This window comes from Carassius auratus, unplaced genomic scaffold (assembly GCF_003368295.1).
Source record: "Carassius auratus strain Wakin unplaced genomic scaffold, ASM336829v1 scaf_tig00217128, whole genome shotgun sequence".
In the NCBI taxonomy this organism is placed as follows: Eukaryota; Metazoa; Chordata; class Actinopteri; order Cypriniformes; family Cyprinidae; genus Carassius; species Carassius auratus.
In genome coordinates this window covers 159321-173633 of record NW_020528908.1, presented here as the reverse complement: position 1 = coordinate 173633, position 14313 = coordinate 159321, and the positions used below count along the sequence as shown (strand labels likewise).

Sequence of the window (14313 nt, the reverse complement as noted above, 5' to 3'; positions counted from 1 at the left end):
TCTGAACTAACCACAATAGAGTTATATCAATTATTATAAACATTAATTAATCACTTCATTATCTGTACATCTTTGATGCTTTCCTCCACAGTTGAACACATCCTCACATTACGAGCTCGTAAGAAATATTTTAGCACAGGAAAAAATTTAAGCGCAATTGCAGATGTTTTATTAAGGAAATTAGTATCACCCAAAATATAAATAAATTAATAAAAATAAATGCTAAACAACAAACAGATAAAAGATTCACAAAAGCAGCCCCATCACACATAACAGAGATTATTATACAATCAATTTGCTCATTTTGCTATTTAGTATTATATTTAAAGCAGATTATATACCAAACACAAGACAATGATTGTAAACACTGCATGCAAATATCCATTAACTCCATATTAATCAAAATACAGCTTGCCAGTTATTTGTAAAAAAAAATAAATAAAAAGAAAATGGATGGCATCATTTCCTCAAAATGGTCAGGGTTTTTCTTTGTTTTCTGGGATATATAAAAAAAAACATAAATAAAACAATGGATAATGTTTGCTGTTTTAAATATTGTTTCAGATAAAAACTCACCAGCTCTTCTGTCACAGATGATCTGAAGAAGAATCACAGTAGGAGCAGCAAACACTGCAAACACTGCAAACTTAACAATAATCTCAATCACTGCGGGAAAGACGAGAAAAAACAGACTCAATCTGTGAAACTGGGAATGAAATGATAAACAGTATTTTATTTGCTTTCCAGATAATTGTTTATAGACATGATTGTGTAAGATCATCTGGGTGAGAGTGACATCTCTTTGATATTTAATAAAGTTACTTTTCACATAACAGTATTAGTTTTCATGTTTAAGGATTGTAGATGAAGTACGAGAGAATTAAATGAGAAACTTAATATATAAATTACAAATTAATCATGGCTTGAGTTAAAGTTTGTGTTCAGCTGCTCTAATAACTCCAGAGAGGACTACATTTAGATTCTAGTGTGATTCTAGTGTGAGTTCAGTGTCTGAAATGAAGATCGTGATTCTAGTGTGATTCTAGTGTGAATTCAGTGTCTGATATGAAGATTGTGATTCTAGTGTGAATTCAGTGTCTGATATGAAGATTGTGATTCTAGTGTGAATTCAGTGTCTGAAATGAAGATTGTGATTCTAGTGTGAATTCAGTAGCTATAAATGAAGATTGTGATTCTAGTGTGAATTCAGTGTCTGAAATGAAGATTGTGATTGTGATTCTAGAGTGAATTCGGTCTCAAATGAAGATAGTGATTATAATGTGAATTCAGTGTCTGAAATGAAGATAGTGATTATATTGTGAATTCAGTGTCTGAAATGAAGATTGTAATTCAAGTGTGAATCTAATGTGACTCTAGTGTGATTTCAATGTTATTCTATTGCAATTCTAGAGTGATTGTGAATTCAGTGTCTGAAATGAAGATTGTGAGTCTAGTGTGAATTCAGTGTCTGAAATGAAGATTGTGATTGTGATTCTAGAGGGAATTCAGTGTCTGAAATGAAGATTGTGAGTCTAGCGTGAATTCAGTGTCTGAAATGAAGATTGTGATTGTGATTCTAGAGTGAATTCGGTGTCTGAAATGAAGATTGTGATTCTAGTGTGAATTCGGTGTCTTAAATGAAGATTGTGATTCTAGTGTGAATTCGGTGTCTGAAATGAAGATTGTGATTCTAGAGTGAATTCGCTGTCTGAAATAAAGATTGTGATTCTAGTGTGAATTCGGTGTCTGAAATGAAGATTGTGATTCTAGTGTGAATTCAGTGTCTGAAATGAAGATAGTGATTCTAGTGTGAATTCAGTGTCTGAAATGAAGATTGTGATTCTAGTGTGAATTCCGTGTTTATAAATGAAGATTGTGATTCTAGTGTGAGTTCAGTATCTGAAATGAAGATTGTGATTCTAGTGTGAGTTCAGTGTCTGAAATGAGGAGGATATACAAACACACCCTGATTCAGAGAGATTGGTGCAGTGTCTGGATTCAGTGTTGTTTCTGTAGTGTACTCTACAACCATTAAAACATGATGGAAATAGAAATATCACACATTAGTGCATGAAGACAGCATTTAGAGAGCATTAATTTCTTTAACACAGTGCTGTAGTCCAGAAGTTTATATCAATTATGCTGCTGAAAGCTGTCCACACTGACATGGAATGGCTTTTGTATGTTTAATAAATGCTCACTTTATGAGTTTAAACATTTAAGCACTAATCTTCAATTCTATCATTGACATACAATGAAAGAATATGTTTACATCAGCTTTTATACGGGGATTATAATACAGAACATTTTTAGTTCATATACACCACATTTTGGGAAAAAAGCATTGAAGTAATAAACATTTATCTTAAGTTCTTGTTATCAAATGAAGATCACTCTCAGACAGTCTGATCAGTGATCAGTTTCTGGAAATCTAGAAATGGATCATGTTTCTCGGCTGAAGTTTGTTCACTGATCATCTGTACACTGTATCATTGGGTGTTTTTATTATGTTGAGAGTTATACTGTATTCGAGAATCAGACAACTGTTAATTTAATGTCTTCTAGGTTAAAATGAACTTAATTACTCTGTAAATTAAAAAGTTTTCATAGATCTGTCTGAAAGAGTGTTTAACTCCCATCAAACCCTGCGTGTTGAATGATAATGTGCTGCTGAAGCCTGTAACCCTGGTTTCTAATCATATTACTCGGTCCAAGGATGATGATAGGCTGTCCTGTGTGTCTGTAAAAAAATATATATCACATCCTGATAGTAGTCACTAAGTTAAGTGTTCAAAATGTATTTATATCGTCTGTTGAAGGTGTTCAATCATATTCCTCTGTCCAAGGAAAATATGTATTTTCATACCTCTACACACCCCATACACACAGACATGATTCGTCATCACTTCATTATGATATTGCAGACCCAACGAGAATGGAAGTGTTATTATTGTAATATCATGCTCTTTGTAACAGATGTTTTCTCATGGTGAATGGGATATGAAGTAATACATCTTTTAATACATTTTATGGTTTAGATCACTACTATTTCACAATGTCAATATGTATGAACCGTCAAAGAGTCAAACTGATCTCTGAAAGTTTTCTCTAATCTTCATTTGTTTGAAAAGATTGTTTTCCCAGAACAGGCCATGTGTCCAATGATAATGTCAAGGCCTTTAACATTTAAAGAAGTCTTTTTTTTCTGTAAAGCTGTTATCTTAGGGGATCAGGAGTTAAATAAAGCATCTATATGATCTATCTATCTGAGCTGATGTATCTGAGGTCTCGAACCGTTATTCATTATCTCAGTCAGTTATCATTATATTAATTTGAATTTTGACATTTTGAATTTTGAGATAATTTTATGGTTATAATTAATATTTATGCAATAATTATGATATATTTTCCCCATTGTAATATATATATATATATATATATATATATATATATATATATATATATATATATATATATAAGCAAAAGTATAATAATTTTTAATTAGTAAATGAAAAATATAAATGAATAAATAAGTGTTCTAAATATCGTCCTAGCTATATTTTCTCAAGCCAACTTATTGAAATCCTATTTAAACTTCTTCTTCTTCTTCTTCTTCTTCTTCTTATTTTTCTGGCCGGAAAATTTTTGGACACCTACTCCTCCTAGATCGTTCAAGCTTCATACTCCAAACTCGGGTCAAACCTTCATACTGTTCTGACTCGGTGTGCTATATCTTTTCAGACTGGTTTGAGTTACGGTTTTCTTAAAAATTAATATTAAAAATCCTAAAAACGCCCATAGACTTTCATTGACAGGATGTTCAGATGACCCAAGCTCCAAATCCTATTAGACTCAATCAAGCTTTGATGCTTATCAATTTAAACTCATTCAAACTCATCTAATCTATCTATGTATCTATCTATCTATCTATCTATCTATCTATCTATCTATCTATCTATCTATCTATCTATCTATCTATCATAGATCATAAATCATGGTAAACTATGATAAATCATGCTAGAATCAGTAAATCATACTTGAACATGGTAAATCGTGGTATACTATAGTAAATCATGGTAAACTATGGTAAATAATGGTAAACTATGGTAAATCATGGTAAACTATGGTAAATCGTGGTAAATAATGGTAAACTGGTAAATTGTGGTAAACTATGGTAAATCATGCTAGAATCATAGTAAATCATACTTGAACATGGTAAATCATGGTATACTATAGTAAATAATGGTAAACTATGGTAAATCATGGTAAACTATGGTAAATCATGGTAAACTATGGTAAATCGTGGTAAATAATGGTAAACTTTGGTAATTCGTGTTAAACTATGCTAAGTCATGCTAGAATCAGTAAATCATACTTGAACATGGTAAATCGTGGTATACTATAGTAAATCATGGTAAACTATAGTAAATTGCGGTAAATCATAGTAAACTATGGTAAATCATGGTAAACTATGCTAAATCATGCTAGAATCAGTAAATCATACTTGAACATGGTAAATCATGGTATACTATAGTAAATCATGGTAAACTATGGTAAATCTATCTATCTGTCTATCTATCTGTCCTAATAATATGCTAATCATGCTAATATCATGCTAGCAACATGCTAGTTGCATGCTAGTCATGCTAGTCGCATGCTAGTCATGCTAGAAACATGTTAGCAACATGCTAATCATGCTAGAAACATGTTAGTCGAATGTTAGTCATGCTAGAAACATGCTAGCAACATGCTAATCATACTAAAATCATGCTAACAACATGCTAGTCGCATGCTAGTCATGCTAGAAACATGGTAAAAACATGTCAATCATGCTAAAATCATGCTAGCAACATGCTAATCATACTAAAATCATGTTAGCAAAATGCTAGTCGCATGCTAGTCATGCTAGAAATATGCTAGCAACATGCTAATCATGCTACAAACATGCTAGAAACATGCTAGAAACATGCTAGCAACATGCTAAACATGCTAGAAACATGCTATTCGCATGTGTGTATTTTGGATCCAATGTCTCCCCTTTATTTGATCCATTGATTTTATTTCACATATTCTCAATTTTCTCTGTTGCAGTGTCACATTACTCTATTATTAGGAATCAGACTTATTCTTTTCTTAGACCTCTTTTTTTTTCACTTCACTTTTTTTTTATTTTTATCAGAGTCCACTCGAGTCAGAATCAAAATATTTCATGAGTATTACTGTATGTTCATATTTCTTTAAATTGATATATGATTGTAGGATCCTATGATTTCCGCGATGCAGAAATTGCGGACGGAAACACGGAATCCAGTCATAAAAACGGAATTTACAGTTTAACGTGGAATGTCACAGAATTTGTCCAATTTTGAATGAATGAATGTCATGGTTGGTAAACCGTGATCTCGGGTTGTTTACACTTTGTGGTGAATTCTGTGTGTTCTGCGTCTGCACTGATTAGTTGTGGGCGTCTCCGTTAATTGTATCAGCAACAGCTGCCACTCATTACTCATATCCTATATAATGGCTTGTCTCACGTCTTGTGTTTGTGAGATCGTTGTTTCATGTCGTTGTGTTACCCCCGTCTGGCTTCTGTGTTAGTTTGCGTTTGGATGTCTGTGTTTTCCCTAGAACCTCATCCACTCTCCACATGATCACTCAGCCACAGACACTTACCTTTGGCTCTGTTCCCCGCAGTTCCTGTGCCACTCTCTCCTGCTGCCTCACGCCGTCAAGACCCGGACTCCTCACCTACACTCCACTACCGGCTGGATTTCTCACCTTCCACCGTCTCCCTGGAGTGTTATCGCCTCATCGTCTTTGTGTGTCTTTGTATTATATCTCATCATCTCATTAAATCCTGTTTACTCGCATTTGTTTCCGGACAGTCTTTTCACCAGCCTTCACAGAACGATTTCACCCAACATGGAAGCAGCGAGCACCAACACCCTCACCGATTTCATGCACCATAGCGTCAAGAGAATGGATCAGCAGCAGGAGAGCATCTCGAACACCGGACGCGCTGGTGGCACAGGTGTCCGAGCTCACCCAGCAGATCCATCAGCTCACGTCTCCCACTGCGCCCATCGCCCCGCCTGCGCCGACCGTTCCCCCGGGGATTCCCCAGGACCACTTCTGGCCTGAGCCGCGACTTCCGGCACCGGAGAGTTACGCTGGTGAGCCAACTTATTGCAGAACATTTCTTAACAAGTGCTCTATGCATTTTGCCCTGCAGCCCCGCACTTTCACCGCAGAAGAATCCAAGGTAGCGTTCACGCTCACACTACTATCAGGCAAGGCTGGCTTATGGGGAACGGCGGTGTGGGAGAATCAACATCCGTGCTGTGCCTCGTTCCACCTCCTATCAGAAGAGATGAAGAGAGTTTTGGACCGGGCCACGACCGGCAGGGCGGCCCATCGCCTCTCGGAACTCCAACAGGGACATTCATCTGTCACCGAATACTCCATCGAGTTCCGGACCCTGGCGGCCGCGTGCCAGTGGAACGAGGCGGCGCAGTGGGATAGATTCCTGCATGGGTTATCCGACCGTGTTCAGCAGGAAATCTACCTCCTCGAGCTGCCTCCTACCCTCAACGAACTTATTGACCTGGCGTTGCGGGTGGAGGCCAGGTTTAATCGCCTGGGCCGTCAACACAGTCCTTCCAGACTACCCTTCTCTTCCGGTAGGGGGCGCTTGAGTCGAGAGAACACGGTCGCAGGTGGGTTGAGCTCGGCTATCCCGGAGGGAGAGGGAACGGCGGAGGTCCCAAGGACTATGTTTGTACTGTGGAGGCGCTGATCATAACAACTACTCTTGCCCGGTAAAAGAGTCAGCCCGAAAGTAAACCTGAGGCTACTATCGGGTGGGCTCTCCGCCGAGAAGTCCTCACCCACATCATCGACCCTCCTTCCGGTGAAACTGCGGTGGAGGAATCAACATCATGAATGCCAAGCTCTTCTGGACTTCGGAGCCGAAGGTAATTTCATTGATTCTTCACTTGCACATCACCTGAACATTCCTGTCCTTCCTGTGTCTCTCCCCATCCATGTCACCGCACTCAACGGCCAGGAACTGCCTCCCGTCACCCACCATACTGAACCCATCACACTCATCACATCCGGCAATCATCAAGAAACCATGTCCTTTTTTCTCATGGACTCCCCTGTTGCTCCCATTGTTTTAGGTCACCCCTGGTTGTCCAAACATAATCCACGAGTGGAATGGGGTTCAAACACTATCACATTGTGGAGTGAAAGTTGTCATGAGTCTTGTTTGGTTTCTGCCTGTCCTGTTGTTCCTGTGTCTGTCTTTCAGAAGGAGACCATGGAGTTGCCAAACGTGCCCGTAGAGTATCTGGACCTGAAGGAAGTGTTCAGTAAGTCCCGGGCTGCTTCTCTTCCTCCGCATCGTCCCTATGACTGTGCCATAGACTTAGTGTCAGGTAAATCTCCGCCTAAAGGCAAGTTATACTCTCTTTCTATTCCTGAGAGGGAGGCCATGGAGAAATACATTTCTGATTCCCTAGACTCTGGGTTCATCCGTCCTTCCTCATCTCCGGCGGGGGCGGGGTTATTTTTTGTGGGTAAGAAGGATGGTTCTCTGCGACCTTGTATTGATTACCGAGAGCTGAACAACATTACTATTAAGAATACTTATCCATTACCACTCATGTCTTCAGCTTTCGAGAGGTTGCAGGGAGCATCGGTATTCACAAAATTGGATTTACGTAACGCTTATCATTTGGTCCGCATCTGGAAGGGGGATGAATGGAAAACTGCCTTTAATACCCCTAGAGGGCACTTTGAATATTTGGTTATGCCGTTCGGGCTCTCCAACTCGCCTGGGGTTTTCCAAGCACTCGTGAATGACGTGTTGAGAGATATGGTAGATCAGTTTATATATGTTTACCTGGATGACATACTGATTTTTTCTTCATCTCTCCAGGAACAAGTCCAACATGTCAGACGAGTGCTCCAGAGGTTACTAGAGAATGGGCTTTTTGTCAAGGCGGAGAAGTGCGTATTCCATGCACAGTCGGTCCCCTTCCTAGGGTTTATCGTGTCGTCTGAGGGAATACGAATGGACCCTGACAAGGTAAAGGCTGTGATAGATTGGCCATCTCCAGATTCCCGTAAGGCCCTACAGCGGTTTCTGGGGTTCGCCAATTTCTATTGGCGTTTTATTCATAATTACAGCCAACTAGCCTCACCTCTGACAGCCTTGACCTCCCCCAGTACTCCGTTCAGGTGGTCGGACGCAGCTGAAACTGTGTTCTCTAACCTGAAGAGCCGCTTTGTTTCGGCTCCCATCCTTGTCGCCCCTGATCCCACACGGCAGTTCGTGGTGGAGGTCGACCCATCAGAGGTGGGGGTAGGAGCAGTGTTGTCCCAACGTGCTGCTTCAGACGTTAAGGTCCACCCTTGCGCCTTTTTCCTTCATCGATTATCTCCTGCCGAACGTAATTATGACATTGGCAATAGAGAGTTGTTGGCGGTCAAATTAGCGTTGGAGGAGTGGCACCACTGGTTAGAGGGTTCAGGGGTTCCCTTTATTGTTTGGACTGATCATAAGAATTTAGAATACATTAGAACTGCTAAAAGACTCAATTCCAGGCAGGCTCGGTGGGCACTTTTTTTCGGTCGTTTTGATTTTACCCTATCGTACCGCCCGGGTTCCAAGAACGTTAAACCCGATTCTTTGTCACGTCTTTTTGATCCCTCCGCCCGTCCCGTTACTCCTGAGTGTATTTTGCCTGAGAGATTAGTTGTCTCAGCACTCGTATGGGAGGTCGAGTCGAAGGTCAAGACGGCCTTAGAAGGGGTAACGCCTCCGTCCGGTTGCCCACCAAACCGCTTATTTGTGCCGGAGGAGTTAAGGTCCGAAGTTGTCCGGTGGGGTCATTGTTCCAACATGGCTTGTCATCCAGGGATAAGTAGAACTAATGGGTTGGTTAGACAACGATTCTGGTGGCCATGTATGGCTCGCGACGTCCGCGATTTTGTTTTGGCTTGCTCAGTGTGTGCCAGTGGTAAGTCATCTAACCGACCTCCTGATGGGCTCCTTCAACCGCTGTCTGTCCCTTCGAGACCCTGGTCACATATCGCTCTAGATTTTGTTACCGCCCTCTAATGGCATGACAGTCGTTTTGACTGTAGTGGACCAGTTCTCGAAGGTCGGCACATTTCATTCCCTTGCCCAAATTACCTACAGCCAAGGAGACAGCGGTTACTGTTTTAGATCACGTCTTTCGGCTCCATGGCCTCCCGGTAGACGTGGTCTCAGACAGGGGATCCCAGTTCATATCCAAATTTTGGAAGGAATTTTGCAAATTATTAGGAGCGTCAGTTAGCTTGTCGTCGGGTTATCATCCCCGTCTACGTCGTGGGTAAAAAAGTGTGGCTTTCTACCAGTAACATTCCATTGCAATCCGTTTAGAATAAATTAGCTCCCAAATTTATCGGCCCGTTCACTATCACCAAGATCATTAGTCCAGTGACAGTCCGCCTCAAACTAACTCCTGCGTACAAGAGGATACACCCCGCCTTTCATGTGTCCAAAATTAAACCCGTGTTTTATGCACGTATTAATCCGCCTACTCCGGTTCCCCCGCCGCCGCGTCTCGTAGATGGGGAACCAACATATTCGGTTAATCGTATTCTGGACTTGAGACGGAGGGGACGAGGATTCCAGTATCTGGTGGACTGGGAAGGTTACGGTCCGGAGGAGAGGAGTTGGGTACCTGCTAGGGACATATTGGATCACTCTCTTATTGATGAATTCAATCAGCAGGTAGGCCCTTCTGGGAACTCCAGGAGGAGTTCTTAGAGGGGGGGGGGGTACTGTCACAGTTGGTAAACCGTGATCTCGGGTTGTTTACACTTTGTGGTGAATTCTGTGTGTTCTGCGTCTGCACTGATTAGTTGTGGGCATCTCCGTTAATTGTATCAGCAACAGCTGCCACTCATTACTCATCTCCTATATAATGGCTTGTCTCACGTCTTGTGTTTGTGAGATCGTTGTTTCATGTCGTTGTGTTACCCCCGTCTGGCTTCTGTGTTAGTTTGCGTATGGATGTCTGTGTTTTCCCTAGAACCTCATCCACTCTCCGCACGATCACTCAGCCACGGACACTTACCTTTGGCTCTGTTCCCCGCAGTTCCTGTGCCACTCTCTCCTGCTGCCTCACGCCGTCAAGACCCGGACTCCTCACCTACACTCCACTACCGGCTGGATTTCTCACCTTCCACCGTCTCCCTGGAGTGTTATCGCCTCATCGTCTTTGTGTGTCTTTGTATTATATCTCATCATCTCATTAAATCCTGTTAACTCGCATTTGTTTCCGGACTGTCTTTTCACCAGCCGTCACAATGAATCAAAAGTAGGTCATTGCACTTACATCTTTTTTAATATGAATCCTGCATGCTATGCGTTTTAGTGTTAATGAATGGCGCAGAAGCTCGACTTCATTTATTACACACACTTAAGCGCGCGTAACACTCGCTGTGGTTTCAGCATCTGTTGTCTCTTTAAAAGAGGATGTAAACACATGATTACATGAACAACTCCCCAGAGCTGCACTGAGACTCACTTCATGAGTATTTGTAGATTGTACGCACAAAAAATCTCAGTATTTTCGTATTTTTTGCCAATTTCCCATTCATTTTCTATGGCAGTCACTTTTGAGCATGAAGGCCCCGAGGGTGACTATTTTTTAAGACCACTTAGCCTTGTCAAATCCTGTGCCCAATTTTTTTTGTGTTCATATAACAAGTACCATAAAAGTCACAAAGTTTTGTACCATTCTGATGAAGCTACGATTTTTTTGAATTTTTATTGTAAAACTTTTCAGTCACAAGTGACCGAAGAACCCCATTTTCTACATTTCAAGACTAAAAAACTAACTGTGTCAAATAGTTCCACTCTAGTGTTTAAAGGGGGGGGTGAAATGCTCGTTTTCACTCAATATCCTGTTAATCTTGAGTACCTATAGAGTAGTACTGCATCCTTCATAACTCCAAAAAGTCTTTAGTTTTATTATATTCATAAGAGAAAGATAGTCTGTACCGATTTTTCCCGGAAAAACATGACCGGCTGGAGGCGTGACGTGTTGGCGGAGCTAAAGAATCACGAGCGCCAGTAGGCTTTTGCGTTGAGAGCGTTTGGAAGCTGTGACTTTACCGTGAGGACAAAACCAACCAAAACAAACCATGGCCAACAGTCAGATTCAGCGTATATTTATGATCCAGAATCAGATCCAGAGGCTGAAATTTAACAAGAGCAGCATCAGCAACAACGTCTCTATGTGGTATGTACTGAAACTGTATATATTTGCTTAGTGGTTTTGGAAAATGACTAAGTTCCACTTTGTCGTCTTTTTTTTTTTGTTTTTTTTTAAGCTGTACATGTGGAAAGTGCAGTTTGATGACAACATCGCATGTTGTTTACTTGATGTGCTTACGCGCCGATAGCTAAGTTAACAACACAGAGATATTTGAAGCAGTTTTACTCACTGCATGCGGTTCCAACACACGATCGTGACCCTTTTTCGTTGGGACTGCATTATCCTTAAAAAATAGACGATGTGCAAATCCGGCGTCAAACTGGGCCTTGTTTGTAAAACAAGCATCTTCAAAATGCAGGGAGCAAACACAAACACTGGCACAACTCCGTTGATGCTCTGTAAAAATAAACTCCATCCACTGGTCCCTTAATACTGTTTTTCTTTTGGTAATCTGTGCAGGGTTGTCTTGCCCTGGCAACCAAAAACACACTCCTTTTGTGACATTTCGCGACGCTCTCGCTCTGATCAGAAGTGCCCTTAGGACCCATATAAGGAAATTCCGCTCCATCTAACGTCACACAGAGCCATACTCGAAAAAAAACTTTACGAAACTTGTGACAAACCGGAAGGAGTATTTTTGGAACAGAAATACTCCTTCAAACGTACAACTTAATTTTTGAAACTTTGTCCATGTTTAGCATGGGAATCCAACTCTTTAACAGTGAAAAAAACTATGCATGAAACAGCATTTCACCCCCCCTTTAAAGTAGCTTCTACAATTTACAGTTAAGTTGTTTGTACTACAAAAACTGAAGTAAATTAGATAAAAACTCTATCAGTAAAAAGTTTGATAATGTAAAACCAAATAAAACCATTTTCATCGAACAACTCTCTCATAAACTAACCACATGCTCGGCTCTTCAGAACAAAACTCTGTGTAAAGACCAAAATATCTCAACTTTAAACACTAACAGGTCTTTCCTTTGACACTTTATTTAAACATCTCTTTCAGTTTAAGTTTAAGTGATGACATGCATTTGTTAACATGGACAATAGAGGATTCAATAGAACTGTGTATTTTTTTACTGTACCTTGTGTAGTAGTTGCTGGTGTTGGTGTGAGATAACTAACATTATCATTATATTATCACATCTAAGATTCTTCTACATCTGATCATGAGCTTGTTTTCTCACCTGAACTCTTGCCAGTATATGTGGTTGAGGTCTGGACTTTATTTCTGTGAGTAACTTCACATCTCCACTCTCTGTTTTCATCTTCATTCTGGATTGTTGTATTCAGAGTGAAGATACAGTGACCTGGAGCTGATATCTGATATCTGGAGTCTGAGTTTTTCAGTTTATCACCAGCCTGATTCACCCAGAACAACTCAATTCCCCCAGAACAGATCAAATCATTAAAAGAGACTTGGGGATATGAATACAACTGACAATAGAGAGTCACAGAGCGGCCTGCACTGATCTCAGATGAAGAGACTGTAACACAGAATAACACAAACATCACACACTTTACAAACATACTGATAGATTAAATGAAGAAATTACTTTTTTAAATTGACCATATAATCATAAAATTACCATGAAGAACATTCAGATAAACATGAGCATTAGTTCCTTGTTGTTTTTGTTGTCCTTTCGGACCCGTCCATTGTTGGCAGATGTAAGATCCACAATCTTCTTTTGTGACGCTCTTGATGTTCAGAGAGCAGTCAGACTCCAGACTCAGTCTCTCATGTTTCTCTATGTCTGTCTTCTTTCTCCCTCCAGCAACCAGTTCAACTGCTGCTGAATCTCTGAATCTTTCATAGTTCCATGTAGTATATTTACAGCCAGGAAGAGCATTATTACAGGGCAGACGGACATCTTCACCAGAACTGATGAACACATGAGCATCATCCACTCCACTGAGACCTGAAACACAAGAACACGAGTGATTATTATTACAGTATATAATATTAATAAATGATGATATGAAACATACCAGCATACAAATCTGAAGACTCAGATCATTAATTATTTTTCCTCATTCGAGGGTTAGTTCACCTAAAAGTGAAAACTAGCCCCTGTGTTTTACTCACCCTCCAGGCATCCTAGGTTTGTTTGACTTTCTTCTTTCTTATTTTCATTTTTGGGTGAACTTATACTTTAATGCAAACACACTATCAAGAATAAACTATTTATATCCTCTAATCTATAGCAGTACAGGAATAACAACATAAATAAATGATAAAGGGGCAAACACTCTCCAGAATAAACAGTTTTGACACATGAGTGATTATTATACGATATATTAATAAATGATGATATAAAATATATCAGAATGAAAAGCAGAAGATTCAAATCCTTTTCCTCACTTAATGCAAACAACACAGAAAATTCAGCATCAGATGTTTGAGTGTGAAAGCGTCTAGTTTCAGTGCGTTCAGGAATAATCCAGTATGTTCTGTTTGTAACACAATAATAAACTGATCATGTTCAGATGAACTCTTTCTCAGATTAATTCACTAACTGTCTTGAAGAGAAAACACAGATGTCTTTACCTGTGAGAAGTGAAGAGAGAAAGATCAGTCCCAGCAGACACAAGTGACACTTATCAGCCATCTTCTCTTTCTGTCAGTCTTCCTCTTCATTATATTCTCTCAACTCTTTCTATAAATACTCTCAGCTCTTCCTGTGTTTGTTTACTTCCTCTGATCTGTTTAAATCATGCTAAAGCTGCTATTAATGACACAATGTCGGTGGGTGATGGAGAAGAGCTGCTTCACATTGTGTGAAACGTGTCAGAACTGAATATTGTTAACTTCATTTGATCTATACACAATCGAAGTACATTATTGATGCTTTCACTTCTTTCAGTCGTTTCCTGCATGCCATTCAACTCTAGAAATACAATCATTTAGTAACTAGTGATAAAATCGGGTTGTTAATGAAAGTGTTTCCACTATCCACGACTCACTTTTTATTAGCACGTTCAAAACTTTGCCTCTTTTTTTTGTTTTTTACACACAAATCAAAGA

General features: G+C 39.9%; 1 protein-coding gene across 1 annotated transcript; it reads right to left on the bottom strand.

Moving 5' to 3' along the window:
• Positions 1 to 409: 409 nt before the first annotated feature.
• LOC113100038 (uncharacterized) lies at positions 410 to 13919 on the bottom strand. Its single transcript, XM_026264908.1, has 5 exons — positions 13837 to 13919; positions 12875 to 13207; positions 12473 to 12772; positions 577 to 666; positions 410 to 496 (listed from the first exon to the last, which is right to left on the bottom strand). Exons 1-5 carry the CDS (start codon positions 13895 to 13897, stop codon positions 477 to 479), a joined length of 804 nt encoding a protein of 267 aa, XP_026120693.1. The 5' UTR covers positions 13898 to 13919; the 3' UTR covers positions 410 to 476.
• Positions 13920 to 14313: the final 394 nt, after the last annotated feature.

Coding starts and splice junctions, on each gene's coding strand:
- LOC113100038 (XM_026264908.1), bottom strand. CDS start 13,897: ATGGCTGATAAGTGTCACTTGTGTCTGCTGGGACTGATCTTTCTCTCT. Junction 13,208..13,836: donor TCTCTCTTCACTTCTCACAG/GTAAAGACATCT, acceptor CTTGTGTTTCAG/GTCTCAGTGGAGTGGATGAT. Junction 497..576: donor CATCTGTGACAGAAGAGCTG/GTGAGTTTTTAT, acceptor TATATATCCCAG/AAAACAAAGAAAAACCCTGA.